General features: G+C 36.4%; 1 protein-coding gene across 2 annotated transcripts in view; it reads left to right on the forward strand.

Moving 5' to 3' along the window:
* Positions 1–5,335: 5,335 nt before the first annotated feature.
* The window catches only part of carmil2 (capping protein regulator and myosin 1 linker 2), a 67,453-nt gene continuing 51,825 nt past the window's right edge, over positions 5,336–20,963 (forward strand). For both annotated transcript variants that reach the window (XM_022679717.2, XM_049483576.1), the window contains exons 1-9: positions 5,336–5,428; positions 5,700–5,794; positions 6,323–6,373; positions 8,393–8,452; positions 11,992–12,113; positions 14,906–15,003; positions 16,811–16,881; positions 16,995–17,068; positions 17,225–17,300. In XM_022679717.2, coding sequence (XP_022535438.2) covers positions 5,392–5,428; positions 5,700–5,794; positions 6,323–6,373; positions 8,393–8,452; positions 11,992–12,113; positions 14,906–15,003; positions 16,811–16,881; positions 16,995–17,068; positions 17,225–17,300 — 684 coding nt within the window. In that variant the 5' untranslated portion in view covers positions 5,336–5,391. The remainder of the gene's footprint in view (positions 5,429–5,699; positions 5,795–6,322; positions 6,374–8,392; positions 8,453–11,991; positions 12,114–14,905; positions 15,004–16,810; positions 16,882–16,994; positions 17,069–17,224; positions 17,301–20,963) is intronic.

Here is a 20,963-nt window from a genome sequence, read left to right on the forward strand (position 1 = left end):
TTTCAGTGTTTTTGTTTTTTAAATTGGTATTGTTCGCTGTATTGAATACTATACACCTGCTTCCTGTTTTTAGTCAGCCCTTGAACAAGAATTATACAGTCGTCTTGGAGTTCTAGAAAACCACATTTTAGTACCAGTTTTAGACTGTATAACTCTCACTGAGCACTGATGTTCATTTATTTCTCTTTTGTAAAAAAATCAGTTAACTGTGTTTCATTAAAAACAGAAATAAGTTCAGCAGTTTTCTGGTCTGGTTTTGTGCTTTCACAGAATCAGACCAATGTATTCTTTGTTCTACTAAACTCAACTTGGTTCAGGTTCACTCGTGCTTTGACGTTTTGTAGGTTTAGGTTTGCATAACATTTTAAAAATAAAACATTTTATATTAGAGCAGGAATGCCAAAGAGATAACATTGTAACTGTTTCTAAACCAGCCCAGCAATCACTTTCAGGGAGTCAATTTATATAATTAGGGTTCAAGCACCGAAGGTGCGTAGAACCCTATTGTTTTTGCTAAGATTTTTCTTATTATTATTATTATTATTATTATTATTTTTCTCCTGAAAAAACAGTTGTGCAGCCTAAACCGTAAGTCATAGAGAAATGAAACTTGGTAGGTAGATGTAGGATCAGTGCATCTCGGTGGACAACAAAAATGGCACCGATTGCTCAAGTGGTGGCGCTATAAACAAGGAAATTCATTTTTCACAATTTTCTCAATAACTCAAAAACCATAAGACCTACATTCAAAATTCTTTTTTTGATGGATTCCTTGGGTCAATACCAACAACATTCCAATTTGGACCATGCACTTCCGTCTATATAGATTTTTTGCTAATTTGCATAATATGCAAAACCTACTTTTGCAAACTAGTCCTAGGAATTTTGACCAATCCTGGCATGTTTGGTATCAAAACACTCGTGAGAGCATGCGCTTCAATATTCATTAAGAAAAAGTTGAAATATGTAAACAATATGGCCGCCATATGCAAATTAGTCCTTCCGGATATATGCCCCATTCACTTCAAGAGGTAAATTTGGAGCACTGTTTCTCAGCAACCGTGCAACCTAGCAAGTTGAAACTTTGCATGCAGAATCTATCATACAGCCTCTAAAGGATGTTCAAAGGGTAACTTAATCAATCAACATGGCTGAACACCATCAGCCAATCAGCATTCAGCAGACATTTTGGCAGGCTGAATGTTGCCCAATCTGGATGATATTTGGCAGTTATGTTCAGGTGGAGACACTGTAGTGACCTGCAAAGTGCTGAAACAATCCGCCCACTGGGGGGCGCTGTTCCAAAAAAACGAGTATATGTCAATCATGCTGTACTATTTTGACATCTAATTGTTTTTGCCATATTTAGTACAGTGGCTCTGACAAATTTCTCAATACAACTATGTTTAAAAAGTGCTTTGTTCATTCATAATTGCTAATTGTTTGAAAATAGCTATATTGAAACTACTCTCTGGATATTTGGCCTATCACCTCCATTTCAGTCTTGCTGCACACTGTAGAGTCTCTAGGTAAATGTTCATTAAAAACATTTGTGAAAATTTCACATACAATACTCTCCAGGCATCAAGCAATCTGTGCGTCCTTGGAATTTCTAACCTAAATTGCTGTAACTCTGCAGTATTTGCTGTAATCTCACAATGTTAAAGACCTCTGTACAATATCACTCTGATGAAGCGCCATTTAATACAGAACTAGATTAAGAATAACTTGACCTTACATGTCATATCAGAACATTCACTCCTTTGTGCCTCTTCTCAACATTAATAACAGGTGAAAGACTTTTGATCATTTTAAATGTGACAGAATGTCTCCAATTGTGTTAGACCTTCTTACACATCACCATCCTATGCTCTAGTAGGCACCATTGTGCTAGTTGGTGCTTGATGAAGCGCCATTTAATTCAGAACTAGATTTATAATAGCTTTGTAATTACATGTCATATCAGAACATTCACTCCTTTGTGTTAATTTAAACTTGTCTGGTCAAACATTTCAGCTTGTTCTGCAAAGGTTCAAAGGTCAATCTGAATACCACTTTGTGAACATTCTGGTTGAAGCCACCTGATCAATACCAATAACATGTAGACACCTTTTGACTAGTTCTAACTCACTTAATGAATATCCTACAAAGTTCACTAGATTTACATGTGAATTTAAGCACTGATCAGGTTGAAAGGCCTCTGCTCAACATTAATAACAGGTGAAAAACTTGATAATTTCTAAATGTGACAGGGCATCTCCAATCATATTAGACCTTCTTACACATCACCATTCAATGCTCCAGTAGGCACCATTGTGCAAGTTGGTGCTTGAACCCGATGATTGCCGCTTGCGGCTATATTTATTCTTGTATTTTCATAAAGCTGTGAGGTAAAAAAAAAAAGTATGATGTTCAATCCACTGTTTTTTGTTTTCCTTACTGATAACTTCTTAATACATTCTGATACATTCTTTAACATTGATTACTCAGTTTCACTTATTCAGTGCAGTTAAATCAGTTGGGGTAGGGATTTTGGGGTTTTCATTGGCCTATAAATTGTGGGTTTTTACAAATCGGAATGTAAATTTTTAAATCGAGCTTTATAAGGGCAGGGTTCATTTTTATTTTAAATAAAATATCAAATTATTTTACTCATGTTACTTTTATGTTTGATCTTTCTTTTTTGTTTAAATGTTTGCAGATTATGCTATAGTTCTACCATAATCCGTTATTTACACACAGTTTCAGGAATGTGTTAATTTTTAAAAGCAAAAAATATATAACTTTTTTAAAATGGTTAAAATCCTGATATTAGAAGGCTCTTTAAAGAAAAGTATTTTGGTGTACTTTCACACTTTTACCTGAGTGAAAATTAACTCATACTTAAAAATCCTTTAAGTATTTTCTAAGTGGAGTATTTGTATTTAATTAATATATGACTTTCTGTGCCTGTGAGTCAGTCCTAAATAAATGGAGATAATGGCTAGAAAAAATCTGATTAATAATATTGACAACACTTGTTTAGGATATTCTTTAATTTTTAAAGTAGTATAAAGAGTTTGCTCTAAAATAAAAAAAAAACAACTAACAGGTATGTTTATAATTTTCTACAGTAAACAGTTTTTTTTCTGCAGTAAATACGCTGCATAACTGATACTGTGAGCTGATTGGTTGGTGCTGGAGATAAAATGATCGAAAATGTGTAACTTATAATTTTGCTCAGTTGCTCCATACAAACCCTTTTATTTTAGAGAGGGAGCACCATCTGAAAGACGTACTTAAATTGGTATTTTCCTCTAAAGATTCTGTGGAGGCAAATGTTTTTAGTAAGTGATAGGCACAGGTTGGTGTACAGCACCATCTGCTGGTTTGGGAGTGTAAATTGAAGAGCTTGAATAATTAAAATATCCACGAAGTGTCTTCATTAGAATTTTAGGAACACACTAGAGTTTTTAGTCAGTGTTTGCAAGGCAAGACAATATAATCTCTTACAGTTTAATAACATTGTGATTAACAACAGTGTATGTTATATTCTGTAATGATTAAACAGTAACTGAATGGTCAGTTCTTGTAGTAGATGTAGTTGAGGATTTAGGCTAAATGGTTAAACATGTGCAATGTTGACATGGGTTAAATCACTATGGCCAGATGAATGGGTCAGAGCATCTCTGGAACAGCCAGGATTGTTGGGGGCTGCTGGTCAGCAGTGGTGAATCACCCCCAGTAATCCAAGCATGGACAAACCATCAGTGACAGGCTGCTGGACAGTCAAAGGCTGATATGTGTTTTTTGTTCTACTGCAAATAAATATGGGTAGGTTTTCTTGCCAGTAGCATCAGTAATTCTTGCATAGTGATGAGACATTAGCTTTAAAGAGCCACTAATTCATATTTTTTCTATTAATAGCTAAAATGTGTTCTTTTGAAATAATGAAACAAACCAGTCCTATTTAAAAATGTCAAACATTTCCTAACCTTTAAAAAAACGCTTATATTGTGGTAATTTTCGCCTCTGCAATGCCCTCTCGGTCCAACTGTGCAATACGCAGACCCTCGCAATATGCAGATTAGTCAATCAATAATACTGCCCACCGCCGACATCCAACCAACTGCATCTCACCACTATCACAGGCACACTGCTCAGCCAATCAGCTCTCCCTCCTGCCCTGCCTCTAAACCCATACATCACCCAGTGCCCCTCCCAGTTTTAAGGCTTTTTAAATTTGAGCTAAGGTTGGAGACAGCAAAAATCAGGGGTTATAGTGCCCCTTTAAAAGTTTAGCTCTGATAGAAAAAAAAGACATTTTAAATGACTAAATCAAATCAACAAGTCCAAACTGTGGTGGCTTCCTCTCAGAGGAGACTTTAAGGATCAGCTGCTAACATCTTGATTCCACATACCACAGGGCACTTCCAGAGGTTGTGTAGAGTCTGTGTTACAGCAGTCTGGAGCTGTTTTGGCATCATCATATTGGTTCAAAAATGTTGGGTCCAATAGCATCCCACACATTTTTAACCCTGGAATATATCTGGTATTTAGCTCTTTAGATGGCTGCAATATGTGGAGGAGCATTGTCCTCTTGGATTGTTTGTTCAGAAAGACAAATGTGCATGAACTTATTAGTGTAACATTGGCCTGTTAAAGTGCCTTCATTACGCCTCTTTTCCAACTGCTGCTGATGCAGCATTACCAAGTAGCATCACAGCGTGCTCGGAGGAAAGCGCAGCGAATGGGTTCCGATACATCAGCTCACAGACGCCTTGTGCTGAGTGACATCACCCTTTGGAGTGATGAGGGAGGAGAGCAAAGATGATAGCAAGCTACATAATAGAATTAGAACCAATGATCTCCTGATTATATTGGCAGCGCTTAACCTGCTAGACCACTCTGAGCCCTAACAATAACAATCATGTGTCTTCGTGGCACTTGTGTTGACCCATTCCAGACACCTCCGAGCTCATAGAAGCCGACGCCACTTCTGGACGTAGTTAACACAAGGCTCCTGTTTTGCACACAAATATTATTTGTATGTTTGTGAATGTAACTGCGATTGGTGAATGATGGTCCGAGAGATCGCAGATCAGGCAGCTCTGATTGGTCAGCTATACTGAGAATCCTTGTTAATCATGGTTTGAGGGGGGATACATAATTAGGTGTTTCTTTTGAAGGTTTGAAGCAGAAGTTTAAAGGCATATGTAAGAGGCACTAGTGTGTAATATAGGCTTGTAGGTGTCACATCCTGTCTCAGAATCTGTGGTTTCTTACCAAGAGTGTGAATCATAACGCGGCAGGATGTGTGTGTGTGTGTTTCACCTGCACTTTGTAGAATCTGCCTGTGTTAGCCTGTCTTGCACCCTGTTCCTGTAGACTGAGACAGACACAGTAGGTACAATGGCGTCCCAGGCAGGGGTTCCCTTCTGTCTGAAAGGTACGGAGCTTTACTGCTGCTTTATTCTGCACCATGCGTTTTAAAACAAATGTCTAGAATTAGATTTAGTTGGAATTTGGTTGTAATTTTGAAGGTTGTTTTTGATATGTGTGGCTAGTTTAACTGATCATGTACTTGCATCAAAATCTTGGCCTTAAAATCTGATGCAGCATAAATCAAACTTTTCTTTACCAGCTTTCAGCGTTATAATTTTACTTGTTGATATATGTATGAATGTATTTGTTTGTGTTTTTGTTTATGTTTGACCTAGATACCATTATTCAGCTGTTGAAACCCCAAAGGGTCCAGTTTATGACCAGTGTGCAACTCAACCAGTCCAGGGACCGGTCAGAAACCAGAATCCTCGTAAGTCAGCCTTCAGCTCAGCCTTTCGACATTGTTGTATTCAGTACTTTGCACAGTAATTCAGTAATGATCACTTTATAAAATATCAGTTGTAACATTTGTAGCACAGTTGTAACAGTTGTTGCCGTTGCAGTAGCAAAAACGTTTCTTGCACCACAGTGCCGGTAACCTTTACAGGCAACGGTTGTTTGTAGTTTTGGGTTCGGCCTGCTGGTAAAAGTTTCGTTTTGAATTCACGCTGAACATCATCTTGTAAACATTCTGTATGAGAAGGATTACTGCTTTTTTTTATAATGCTAGCATAGCAGCTTTTACTTATGCATAGCTCCAGTACAGATTTGTCAGAAAAGCTAAGATTAGCAAGTAGCCTATTTTTTTCAGTTAGCAGTTCCCTGCTGATGTTCAGTCAGCTGAACTTTCTTCATTATGCCACCAGGTGGAGCTCTGCTCACACGCTTACAGTCAGAGCTGCCTCACTGTCTTACATATAATTGTTTTATTATTTGTCTGTCTTTCTTGCTCTAACAGGTTATGACTCAGTGGAGAGCTCATATGTTCCACAGCAAGCAGCCAGTGAAGGTGCGTAAGATCTTTACAGGAAGCCATCCTGAGAATAAAGTACAAACACCTCTTATTATAGCGGGTAGAAGACTTTTTTTAAGGCCATGTATGATAGGAAAGTGATAAACTGCCTTCTGACCTTTCTGTAATGGAGGCTTAAACCAAGTCCACACTTCAGATTCAGATCAGCTTTTACTAAAGACCAGTCTTAGCTGTTCCTTGATTGAACAGTTGAGGTGGTTGAAAGGCTGCTCATCCAGTTAAACATATAAGCATTGACCAGTATAGTGTATGTTGCATTTAATTTGGGTCATGCTTGATTATGATGGTCATGGTGATCAACCAGCTTGGGCATTCTGGTCAAGGTTGGTCGAACCAGTTTTGCTGGTCAAGATTGGACATACTGGTTGTCTGGCTTGGTCATATAAGCAAGTTGATCATGCTTGTAGACCAGATAATCCATCAAACTCAAACAAACTCATATCCCATGCTGATCAGTAAGACAACTGGTCAACCAACCTGACCAGTCCTAGTTAGCCTTGCTGTTTTTTTTACAACAGGATTTTAACATCAGGCTTAAAGAGAAAGAGGAACTTGGTTTAAATTTATGTGCTTGAGAGACACTTGTCCATTACAAGCTATTTCTTTAATACACCCACTGGAATTATTTTATCAGTCTTATCAATCATTCTCATTTAGCCCATTTTGCTGGTAAATGCATGGTAACTTACAGTGTTGGTCAGAACAAATACATCCATTCTGATTGGTCTTGCCTGTACAGCAGTGGTGCCAACTAGGACAGGGCTTTTATGTTGCCGAACTGCTGTAGTGTCAACAAACCTGCTGCTGGAGATTTGACACCTTGAACACTTCACCTCCAATCATAATCTAAAGGCCTGTCCTGAAAGGCGCTCTGGCTTCTGTATTTCATCTCCAAGTTTGCATTCGGTTACATCAACCCCATCCAGATGTTCAAGCCAAGAACCGTTAAAGTGATGGATTTAAAAAGTTAGTATAAGACAGACTCACACCTGATCCAGCTCGGTTTTTGGGAGCATCTGGCAGTTATCAGCAGATCTTCATTGCAGCTAAACTCAGATTAGTAGATATTTAAGTATGTAGTGAGATCTACACACAAAACACTGTAGATTAATGCATGTCAATTACCTGCACAAAATTGTATGTCTCATCCATCTGGCAACCACTATACGACAGATGAGACAAAGATGCTTGGAGAAGCAGTGGTAAAGCATTTAACCCCAAGTAAGGGTGGGTGATAATGCCCTAAAATAATATCATGATATTGCATGGTATTTTTGCAATAACAATACTTTTGACAAAGCATTAAAAAAAGCATTAACTTTGAAAATAAAAAAATCAAGAATGCACCAATACAACAAAATACATTTTAATTATATTATTGCATACAATATAATATGGCACACCCCTAACTGAGATATTTAAAAATACAAGATTTTTTTAAATCAGATTTGTAACAGAAGTAAATTATCCAGAATGTCATGATACTAATAATGCACTCCAAATATCTCCATATGTCCAGGATTAAAGTAAAGTAAACGATAAAGGACAGATATGATCTGTCTTTAGTATATATATAATGGGAAATGAGAATAGTGTAATTTTTTATTTAGCTAAAAACAACAAAAAAGTAGCACCCTGATGTGAAAATTAGGGGTGGGTGATATTCACTCATGTAAAAACTTAAGTTTGATCCAGGACCTGGATGAGGTCCATGGTGAGGTGTTATGTGACTCTATATACGGTATGTTTGTATGATCTGGTAAAAGGGAACTGGTTTTAAAGAGCAGAAGCAGGCGCCTTTGTGTTTAGGTGACCATGGTCAAGGACAGCAGCCTCCAAGTCCAGCTTCTGTGTTTGAGTTTCGTGGGGAGGTCTTGACCCCCCCTCCCTCCTCTTTCCTGTCACACATTAACTAATGAGTCACCATATCAGACTCTTGTGAGTGTGTGTGTGAGGATGTGTGTGCACTGACTGAAGTAGAATGTCTTGCTGCAGGTGGAAAGTTCCTTCAACTATCTGGAGATTCATGCCATCTTCATCGAGAGTCTTGAGCAGGTAAGCTTTCAGATTCTCTCTCATCTGCAGCACTCTGTTAATGTGTGTGATCATATGGATGCAATTTCACTGTTGTTTACATAGTTTAACTATAAGTAGACTTGTATTAATTCTGTGAAGCTCCATTTTCTGTGGAAGTGTAAAACGTGATGCTGATTATTTTTATATATCCTCTTTCTGGTGTATTTAACAATCTGTGAAAGTGGGAAAGTACTCATATTTCCATCTTGTTGGTTTGATGTAACTGTGATGTCACTTTTTTGCACAGCTAGCCATCAGTTTGGCACAACTTGTAAACATAATATTTGATGTATAGATATTTATAGTTGTCACTAGTGATTTCATTGTTTGATTTAGCAGTATATACATTTCTGAAAAAAAGAGACCACTTTAGTTTCTGAATCAGTTTCTCTGAATTTGCTATTTATAGGTTTATGTTTAAATAAAATGAACATTGTTGTTTTATTCAATAAACTACAGACAACCTGTATTCCAAATAAAAATTCATTTAATTTAGAGCATTTATTTGGAGAAAATGAGAAAAAGATGCAGAGCTTTTAGACCTCAAATAATGCAAAGACAACAAGTTAATATTTTTTTGATAGTTTAACACTGCAAAAAATCCCCTGGCAAAAACTAGATAAAATCTATTTAAATTGAGACATAAATGCTTAAATTAAGCAAAACAATCTTCCAATAGGGTAAGCTAAATTTTCTTATAAAGTATTCTTAAAATAAGCAATGACAAAGACTCAAAATGAGTGAAGTAAGACTCAAATCAAGCAAAAATATTTTATTTTCTAGCTTAAATGTCTACACAAGTATCAGAATAACTTGACTGGTAAATATTTGTGTTCATTTTAAATTAAAATGACTTAAATTAAGGTGAAAAGTCTAAGTAGGACTGAATAAGATAATTATTCCTAAAAAAAAAACTTTTTTTGACCCAGTATACCTGATGTAAAAATCACGTTGTACTGTGTCATGTTTAGAATTTACAAAAGTTGTGATCAAGTCAGAGATAGAAGCTCATATGCTGCTGCACAGTTTTGTTGGTCATCCTCTAGTCATTCATACATAGGCACAGGATGCTGCCACTGGGTGCTGTTGGTGGAGAATTGTCAGTCCAGCAGTGATAGTGAGGTGTTTAAAAACTCCAGCAGCACTGCTGTATCTGATCCACTTGTAGCAGCACAACACACATTACATAGACACCACCACCATGATGATAATGGGCTCCTTTCCTTGCTGAGAAAACATTTCCACATAATGTATGATGAGGTGATAATGTAATCATTGTGATAAACCCCATTCAAAGGTGACTGACCTTTTAAAAAAATCACGGAGTTTCAGATAGTGTAGTGAGAATGAGGGGCCTTGTATGTATTAGGAAGTAGCTGGAAAGAGCCCAAATAATCTTCTCTTAATAGATCTGCAACAGATTTATGATAGAAAAGGCTCAGCCTTACAGAAAAGGGGGGATAAAAACAAAGCATTGTAACTTTTATTGTGGAGAAAAATCACACACACATTGCATTGCTTTAATATTTATTGCTCATAAATTGCTTTTGTGAGAAACCATTAGCAATTGTGAAATGAAAAAATTAAATGGAAAAAGACCTGCTGGTTTTGTCATTTTAAATGTTTAACGATAAACAAAAAAGTTGTGTAAATCATTTTCTGATGTCCCAAAAGCCCCACTTTTTCCATCACTAGTAGTTTGACTCAAAGAGATGAACTAAACCTCTGAATCTCTTCATTAACAGCAAAAAGCAGTAACATTTCTTTAACAATAAAGTTTACAAGCTAATTTGTGATACCAGTCTCTATGTTCTCAGTGTGTTCATTTTATTCAAACATATACCTATAAATAGCAAAATCAGAGAAACTGATTCAGAAACTGAAGAGCTGTATATACTATGCCATGGCCAGTGTATTTTCCTTTTGAAAATAAATGAATTAATAAATAAAGAATATTCAGAAAGTTGCAAGGGATGGATCATTGCAGGATGTAAAATAAACAGGGCTTTTGATAGACAACATTTGACAGTTGGGCCCCTTAAACATTTCTATAAGGTTTAAAATAACAAAAGCCTATACATGGACTTGACAATGACATGCCAAACACTGACATGAGATAGTAGTGTATATAAAATGATTGTAAAGTATGACCTCAGGGGATTGTGTGTATAAGAGGTATTATCTTTTGAGTTACGTGAAACTCGACCGGCCAGCATGTTCATGGTAAGGCAATGTGAATTATCGATGTTCGAGGTTTGTTAGTGGTTCCAGAGGCAGGAGTATAACATCCCTCGATCCACACTGGCTTTGTATACATTCAGCCTAATAATCCATTAATAATCAGACTAATAGATCAATCGAAATAGAGAAGTCCGATTGAGGCCATTTCGAATACAATTTCTATCTGAACAAACGAGGTGGATGATCTTTAAAATAATCTGTTAAATATAAGTATAATAGCCTTGTAAACACCTGTACCCAATCAGATCCCCAATCAGAATGTTTAAGTATGTATCGCACAGATGTACAAGTTCATAAAGCTGAACATCACTCCACACTTTTATCCACTGGTTCCTAGTCATGGGCAGTGGGACTGGCATCCAGCTCACATGCCTCAAAATGTTTGAAGTCATGGAGGGAGGATATAAGCTCCCCGTCTCGCCCCTTCTTTAGCAAGAAAATGTAAAATAGTTTGTACAGAATCCCCCATTATTTTAACACTTAAAAAAAAAAAAAACATACCAACTGCAAATTCTGGACACACAGCTAGGTATTCAGTTGCTGTTGCGCCTTTTATGTTGGCGGGCGTCATGTGATGCCCATTGTCATTGTCATGGTTACGTGTACAATAAATGATGCTACACATGTGCGTCATGTTTGACCGAATTACTTGTACCGTGCATATAAACAGAGAGTTTACTCAGACTATTGGGGAAAGTGCACGTATAAACACCTCAGTCAGATTCAAGGAATCGGATTGAATTAATTCAGATTGGAGGAAGGTTTTGCATGTAAACATGTAAACCCAGTGTCACCTGTGTACTAGGAATACATCATAAAGGGCATTACCTCTCACTGCACTCACTGTCTACTGTGGAGTGTAATGCATTTTATGATGTATTCCCACTATGCAGGTGACACTGTAGATTGTGGCTGTCAATGTCTATCCATTTATTTATTCATTTATTTATTTTTGGATTGATTTTCTGGACTGAATGTGGAAAAAGTGAATGGCTCTTCCATGTAATCATATGAGGTTGTTGAGAGGAACTGAGTGTGTGGTGGTTTGTGGTGTCAGGGTGATATTTCTCAGTTTGCGGAAGGACGGGTTTGTGATCCTCCTGGTCGCTCTCATTAAGGAAATACCGCTGTAATCTGCTTTACTCTGTTTCTTTATCTCTTGCTGCTTAACTGACTACTGCTACTGAGGGTATGTTCTCACAGTCTTTCTTTCTGTGTGTGTGTGTGTGTGTGTGTGTATATATATATATATATATATTTATAAATGTTTGTTTCAGGTGAATATTGAAACAGACAGACAGGTTTATTCTCTCACATTGAGGTCAGTGGAAGACCTGGAGGCCATGGTCAGTCATGTGACAGCTTCCCTCAAGAAAATCTTTCCAGATTCGTCACCAGGGTGAGTGACCAGCCAATCACAGTCCAGACTGTTAATTGTATAGTGTTTGCAATACAGTTCTGATTCTGAGCGGCGCTTGCCTTGTCTCGAGAGATCTATCACAGCTCAAACCTCAGAGAAGTGATTTGAGAAAAAATCTGTGTTAATTAATCTTTGTGTGTGATTTCTGTGATTTTTGCACTGATGAAAAGAGGACTGAAAGATTACATTACATGATTACATTAGTTAAACTCTGCTCCAGTGAACTGTAATATCAACAGTGGACAGTTTATTACTGCACTTTAGTGCATCACTTTAGTGATGTTTTTTTAATTAATGTGACTTTTTTAAATGGAACATTTCAAAGTCAAATATCTTACGTTTTGCATGATGCAAAATCTGTCATTCATTTTAGCTTTTGTGTGCATAAAAACACAATATGTATAAACAAAAGAAGTGCAAAGCAAACACACCAATTAAAGAAAACCAGCTACCCAGTGCAAGCACACAATTCAATATCAGTGCAGCAGTTTCAAATTTTGTGGGTGACTATGCCTACATACAGAACCAGTCAAAATCTCAGACACACCTGTTTCCTTTCTTTTTTATGATTTTGTACATAGTGCATTTAATACTAAAGACATTAAAGCTATACAGTCAGGAACACATGCAGGATTATTGTGTAAAAAAAGTGTTTCTGTAGTTTCTGCTAAGTACCTCATTTAGCTTTGATGACAGATGTGCACACTCTTGGTAATTTAATTTCACTGTTATCATGAGGTAGAGTCACCTGGAATAGTTTTCTCAGCATCTTGAATGAGTTACTGGAGGTGCTGACCAATAGTTACTGCTTTTTCTTACTGCTTTTTAGCTCCAGCTCATCCCAAAACACCATCTCAGTTGAACAGGTTTAGGTCAGGGGATTGTGGAGGACAAAAACTTTTATGTTTACTATGATTATTAAAAACTATAATATTTAATTAAAAACTATAATTTATTTAACGTCTTTAATATTAATCTACAATGTAGCAAATTAATTAAAAAAGAAAAAAAGAAAAACATTGAATAAGAAGGAGTGTCCAAATGTTTGGCTCGTGCTTTTTATGGAATATATGGAACAGTATGTGAAAACTCATTTGTGAACATGTGTTTAAACCATTGTTTCAACTTCAAATTCAGCTTAATTGTGCTAATTCTAATTGAAATAAACATCAATGTCAGTTTAATTACATTCGACTAAAAGATTGCTGCATCTTCTCTCAGAAAATGAGTTGATTTTGTTACAAAGATAATAATAGGCCATAAGAAGCAATCATTTAGTTGTAATACTTAAGTACATTTGACCGCAAATACTTAATTGTATATCTAAAAAGAGGAATTCTTCTTTTACTGGAGTAATGGGGTGATGAGTTTTTTGTACTTCACCCATCACTGTGTAAAATGCTGTAGGATTGGCTGTAAACAGGGGATTGAACCTTTTATTACACAAAGTGTAACCATAAATCAATGTTGTATCTGCTCCCAGCACTCCTGAACCAACTAATTAGTCCATTCACAAGTGCTAAAAGAGAAGAAACACCAAATGTGGGTTTAGTCAGCCAGGCAGGCAGACGGAAGAAAATACCTTTATAATTTCTGAAAAAAAAAAATGTTACAGAAGCAATATGAAGGGTAAATAAAGAAATAAACAAATCTATATTAATACAGCTCTGGGACAAATAAGAGACCTAACATTATGAGTTCCTTTGAACTTACCAAATTAAAAAGCAATTGAAATATAATCAAGAGGAAGATGGATGATCACAAGCCATCAAACCAAGATGAACTGTTTGAATTTTTGCACCAGGATTGGTATAAAGTTATCCAAAAGCAATGTGTAAGACTGGAGGAGGAGAACATGCCAAGCTGCATAAAAACTGTGATTAAAAACCAGGGTTATTCCACCAAATATTGATTTCTGAATCAATAAAACTTTCTTAAAACTTCATGAATATAAAATTGTTTTCTTGGCATTATTTGAGGTCTGAAAGCTCTGCATCTTTTTTGTTTTTTCAGCCATTTCGCATTTTCTGCAAAAAAATGCTCTAAATGACAATATTTTATTTGTAATGTTTACAGAAATGTTGTCCATAGTTTATAGAATAAACAACAATGTTAATTTTACTTAAACATATACCTATAAATAGCAAAATCAGAAACTGAAGTGGTCTCTTAATTCTTTCCAAAGCTCTATAAAAGATATATATCTATAAATACATTCTCAGAGGAATATACACAATATGTTTAGTTTACAGTGGGTCATATGTTGCACTAGTTGAACAGTAATAGCATAAGAACTAAATTACAATTAGGGTTACTACCATAGCAGAACCACATGTGGGCTCCCTAAAAACCTTCACCTATTATTATTATAAAGCTTTGTGAAGCTTTTAATTTAAATACGCTCCACATGAGGTAAACCACAACTGCTGTGTTTTAGAGAATATTTGTAATAGACCACAGTTCAACACTTCCTCCTCTTTGACCTTAAAAGCAGGCAGTATGTGTAGATTAATAGTGCTAAATAACAGCTCTATAGCAAGCAGCCTTTATTTATTTATTGCGAGTTGGGCTGAGTAATGGCTGGAAAAGCTGAAACCAGCGTCTAGAGGGGGAGTACCTTTAAAAAACAACCAAGGCAATGGAACTGATACACATTAATAAACAGTGGTGAATGACTCATATTGAAACTGGCTAAACCTTTTTGTCTTCTTTGTTTCCTCTTGTACACTAAATAATCTCTTTCTCTTCCTCTGCCTCTATCATTGTCTCAGGAAGCTGTTGAAGAAGGTTTCTCCTGAGTTCCAGGACAGGCTGTTGTCTCTTGCCTCCAGAGTCGAGGAGCAGCTAAATGGATTTTATGGACCGTGTGGTGAGCAGCACCATGCTTCACCTGCCTACTAGTTTAAAACCCAAATTTAGTGGCCAAATATTTTACACTGACCACCGACTAATTTATCGGAAGTTTATATGAATGTTAAAAATGTTACGTAAATAATTTAAAATTGTAGTTCTGTCATTAATATTTTTTTTTCCAAGTAGTCCAGTGGACAAAGACACTTGCCATCAGAGTCCCAAGACAACACAATTGTTCTTGCTCTCTCTTGGTGGGTGATATTGGTCTGCACAAGCTTCTGTTAGATGATGTATCGGAGCTGAGTTGCTGCGCTTTCCTCCAAATGTGCTGGCTACCCGCAGCAGCAGTTCAAAAAGAGGTAGTGCCTGACTTCACATGTGTCGAAGGAGGCATGTTCTAGCTTTCCACTTCCTGGTGTTGGAGGAATTGCTAGTGATGGCAAAGAGGGGTCGCATCTCAGTTGGTTGGGAAATCATCATCCCAGAAATTGGGGAGAAAAATAGGATATAAAAAAAAAAGATTTAAAAAAGGTTACTGCCATGACAGTTAACTGGAAAAAGCACACCTGCATTACAAGACAACACAACACTCAGAATGCAGCTCACACCTGCACCACCTTATGAAATATGTTGTGACACATTTTTGAGCACAACTACAAATAAATCCAAGTCTGCGTAGCTTGAAGCTATGTTGTTAGCATCTTTAAGTGAAATATATTTTTAGTTGTAGCACCGTGGCAGTATGCATGTGTGAGTGTAGAAGGATGGTAAAATATCTCTACACTCATGCAACTACATTAATGCACATTAATACAGTCTAAACACTTACTTATTTACTTATCATTTACTAAAGTAGCCAGATCATCTCTTTTCACTCATTTAAACTTAGCTGATTTCATTGCCAAGAGGAAATCAATGTGCAATCTCTGGATTTTTAGCAATTTAGAAATCCCAGCCCAACATGTTTTCACATCCCATATAGATTACGTACAGCTCTGGAAAAAATAAGAGACCACTTAAAAATGATGAGTTTCTTTGATTTTATCAAAATGAAAACCTCTGGATTGTAATCAAGAGGAAGATGGATGATCACAAACCATCAGACCAAGCTGAGCTGCTTGAATTTTTTGCACCAGGAGTGGCATAAAGTTATCCAAAAGCAGTGTGTAAGACTGGTGGAGGAGAACATGCCAAGATGCATGAAAACTATGATTAAAAAACAGGGATATTCCACCAAATATTGATTTCTGAAATGTATTAATATGAACTTGTGTTCTTTTTATTATTTGAGGTGTGAAAGCTCTGTATCTTCTTTGTTATTTCAGCCATTTCTCATTTTCTGCTAATAAATGCTCTAAATGACAATATTTTTATATGGAATTTGGGAGAAATATTGTCTGTAGTTTATAGAATGGAACAACAATGTTCATTTTACTCACATATACCTGTAAATAGCAAAATCAGAGAAACTGGTCTCTTATTTTTTCCCAGAACTTTATTTGGGATAAAAGAGGACCATTTCTAAAAAAAAAATCTAAATTCATTGTCTGTTTAAGCTTATAGGCCAGCGAAATTGAGTTTGAGGCAAACTTGTAATGATGAAGACACAAATTTAACACATCTTGCATTACTTGTTTACAGTTTTAACTTCATAAGATTCATTATGTCAAACAGTCCCAATAATAATAAAATACTATGTTATTTGAGAATGTGGCCCCAAACAGGTCAGCTTATTTTTCTATCTTCACTCTTTTATGAGACAAAATTGTTCTATAAAGTTCTGGATTCTCTAACTGTCTTCTTCCTTCTGTTTGTTACTCTAGGGGGTTTCTCAGACACCTATGCAGCGCTGTGTGATTACAATGAGTTCCCATGTCGTGATGAAGTCCACTGGGTTAGAGCTCACCACTATTACTATAACTGTACAGATTTAACCATGTCTATTTGTAATTTGCTATGTGAAGTATGTTTAATTGTCGATAACTGTTGCTATTTACTGTTGTGTAGGACGTGCACAATATTTACCATGTTCAGAACTGTCGAGATTTCAACATTGTGGACTTCAGTCATTTAGAAAGCAGGTAGGAGCTTTTTATACTTTCCCTTTTTATTGCAGAATCTATTGAAATAGTTTTGCCTATATTTAGTTTTATTTAATTATTAAAAGTATACAAAAGTAAGAAATAAAAAAATCTGCTTAAAAAAATTATTCTGTATTGTGTCTTCTTCTCATTCAGAGATTTGGCATTGGCTGTTGGCGCTCTTTCCTTCAACCAGTGGTTCACCAAAATCTGCAGCAAGGACTTCAAATTGGTATTTCTTATGCAGTAACAAAATATGTGACTTATATCATTGTTGGAAAAGTGGTGTGGTTTTGGATTGTTAACTTTATAAGACACTTATACTTAGGCTACTGGTAAACATGGTACAATGGTTGGTGCTGTTATCCTACTTTCTAATCTAGAACAGGCAATGACAAATAAACCGATATATAAAACTGAGGTGTATTGTAGAATTAAGTACCATTTTTGGAGGTGTTGTTTGGTCCAGACCAGACTCTTATTGGTTTGAATTGACCAAACTACTAAAAACTGAAGCTCTAGTTACCATTTCAAAAATGTATTTTAAGGCACTGATAAGCTCAGACGAAATCATCATGATTTGTTCGTAGTGTTTTATAATAATGTGCAAAAAGCTTTTTAGCTGAGCAGCATAAGCAGCAAGCTGATTGCTTGATAGAAGTAGATAGAATAAAAAATTGTTTCTGGTTTATTTTAGAACTATAAAATACTATGGGGCTATCATTATCTTTATCATTATTACTACAGAACTGTAGCTAGTGTTGTTATAGATTTAATAAATTAAGTGCAGGTGAATGCTGCTATTTTAAGCTAAATTTCACTGATTACACCCAGCATAAGTAATCGCTGTTATGACTGTGTTGCATTTTGATAGTACTACATTAAAGTAAAGCCATATCAAGATCAGAGAAAGCCACAGTATGACTGGAAATGTAGCTACACAGGAAAAGGCTTTTTGAATAGATTACAGAAATAGTTTGTCTGAGTCTGCTGAAATACGCAGTATTGCAATATGACAAACTATTTAGTTCATGGTTTTGTATAAATGTGACTTTTAATGCCAAAATTTATTTTGTTTTTGCAATGTTTGGTCTTTTTATTATGCCAACAAACAACAACAGTATTTTTTCCATCAGACTGTTGAATTTGGGATAACGCTTTATAATACAGCCTGTGTTTTAGAGGGTAAATTCTCTTTACTTACAGTGTAACTTCTCTGGACCAGTACATTCAATATACTTACCGGGTCCTACAGGTACTTAACAGTAGGTATAAATAAAATACAACCAGGAACAAGAGTCTAACAACTAGGTAACTTTCTGAAACTTACCTTGTACTTTCCCAACAATTATAGCTTACCCGTTCTCTATGAATCAGTAAAAACTAATTACGTATGGAGTCCTACTTATACTTAAATGTAGGTACAAATAAAGCACAGGAGAACCTGCAATTTCCATAAACCTGTGCTCCAATTTTCTTATAAAATAATATATAATAATTTTGCCCTTTTTTCATGGCAGTTTTAAAGGCTTAATTCCAGTCACACTCCAGGGAATTATTATTCTAACAATTTTATGAGTTTGAAAAAGAAGATGAGAATTTGATTTATACTTTTAAAACTGTCAAGGGTCGAGCAGCTAAAAACAGTCAGGGTGGAGAAGGAAGAAAACGTATAGTTTGTAATGTCAAGAATAAAATACAATAATATTTACATATCTATAATAACACAATCAGAAATGCTGAGATTTTAAATCTTTAGAGAGTTAAAAAATGTATTTATTAATACACAGAAACCACAAGGTTTTGTATTAATGGTTAATAAACCCGCACCTCTCCTAATTTTTACTGTTCTTGCTCTCTAAGTACACAGTACTTACTCGGTAAGTACTCAAAAACAACAGGGAGCGGGCTGTATTATGTAGTGTCCAGTGTTTTACCATTCTTACTTTGTAGGTACACAGTAATTACCCTCTAAAATGCGGGCTGTATTATAAAGCGTTACCGAATTTGGATTAAAAGTTTGTTTCTACAAATTAACTGGAGAAATGGTGACATGGCGCAACATCCTGGGAAGTTAGCACCACGCCTCTGATTTGCATTTGAATTTGATCTTTAATCTTCACAGTTACAAGGCTTGGTAAAGTATTCTTTTCTCTGTAGCTGCAGTGCTTGTACAATTCCAAACGACTATATAAAAAAAAAACTTCTGACTTCAAAAGCCGCAGATGGTGCATGCCTATACTTTTTCTTCTGCGTAATATAAGTAGCTTAACCAGTGTACTGTGGGGTAAGGATGGGATTTGCATAGTGGAAACACGTAGGAGAGTTATCAATTAGCATAATCATGCATATTCAGATCCCTGCGATGGATTGGCGGCCTGTCCAGGGTGTATCCTGCCTTCTGCCCGATGTCTGCTGGGATAGGCACCAGCACCCCCCCGCGACCCTTAATGGATAAAGCGGTTGATAATGACTTGACTGACTGACTTGATGCATATTCAGAATTCTACACATTCTTCACAAGTGTGTGCAGCCATGCCGTTTGCAAAGTATATCCTAAAAATAAGTGTATAAATTAATTGTTGAAGCTGCTGTTCTATATGCAGAGAGTCACAGTGATGCTCCAGCCTCATTTATCTTTCACATCAGTATAATCTCAGTTGTTTGCTGGTTTGTAGATCACAGAGATAGCAATCAGTAGGGTTTTTTCCACCTCAGTATGTGTGTGTCTGAGAATACACTCACACACACTGTCAGATTCTCTATAGTTCTTTATCAGCTCTGTTGGGCGTCATGCCTGCTTCTCGTCTCCAGAATTGAAAGGTCAGCACTGGGCCTTTGGCCAAGTCTGTATTGTTTTTCTTTGTTTGATGCTGAGGGGGCGAGCGAGAAGAGAGAGGATTCTTTTTTATAAAGTGAAGGAAACATTTCTGTACAGAGTGAGAGGGAGGAATTTTTGATGGTAAATGTGTATACAGAGGAAGCTCTTCATACTGCAGACTGTGCTCACATAACATAAAGTGACTAGTTTGGAAGCAGAGTGAGGTAGAGATGAATAGTAAACGCACACACCAAACTACTTTAAAGCCCTATCCGGATGGGATTAGTTTCTCAGGGGTCATTTTCTCTTTTATGAAGGGTTCTCTGTGATTTTATTCCTGTCCAGAACGACCATGTACGTGTTTTTCTCAGACATCTATTATAATCTACTGTTTTTCGTTGGTCCTCCAAGTTTCGTCACCTTGCGTTTATTAAAGTATCTATTTGTCCACTGCCACTCACCGTAATTACACTTTGGGCACTTGTTTCCACTGAGATCCTCATTACCACAACAGCAAGTGGAAATGGAGGAGCTACTGAACGCTACTGAACGCGAAACTCACTGGTCCTACTGTTTTTTCAAGTCTGGATACAAGAGTTTTATCACTAAGTAGAAGTGTGAAATATTTTTTACAGACGTCCCCCCATTTCTGCCAATATGATTTCCTGAAATCCATAAGAACAGATAAACCACTAAGATAGCCCACAAAGGTCTTTACATACAGGTTTGAAATGTATTTGTTAATTCACTTAACATTAATGCACCCTGTCATTAACCTGCCGGATGCCGTTAATAATGTATTCTGAAATATCAGAAATTAAAAAAAAAAAGTATGTATATATTTATTTATTGTCCAGCCATACATTAAATCATTTTTCTTCTCCTAACTCTGAATTAGTGTAACGCCAGGTAGTGAGGAGTGACGCGAGCCGAGTTAAAAATACAAACAGGTTTATTAGCAGGCAAGCTAACAGATACTGCTAACAGGAAAGCCAGGCAAACAGCGGTCTCACCGATACCAGAAGACGAAGTCAAAAATACAGTCCGAGTTCGAAACCGAGAAACAGTCCAACC

Source organism: Astyanax mexicanus, chromosome 9, assembly GCF_023375975.1.
Source record: "Astyanax mexicanus isolate ESR-SI-001 chromosome 9, AstMex3_surface, whole genome shotgun sequence".
NCBI classification, from domain to species: domain Eukaryota; kingdom Metazoa; phylum Chordata; class Actinopteri; order Characiformes; family Acestrorhamphidae; genus Astyanax; species Astyanax mexicanus.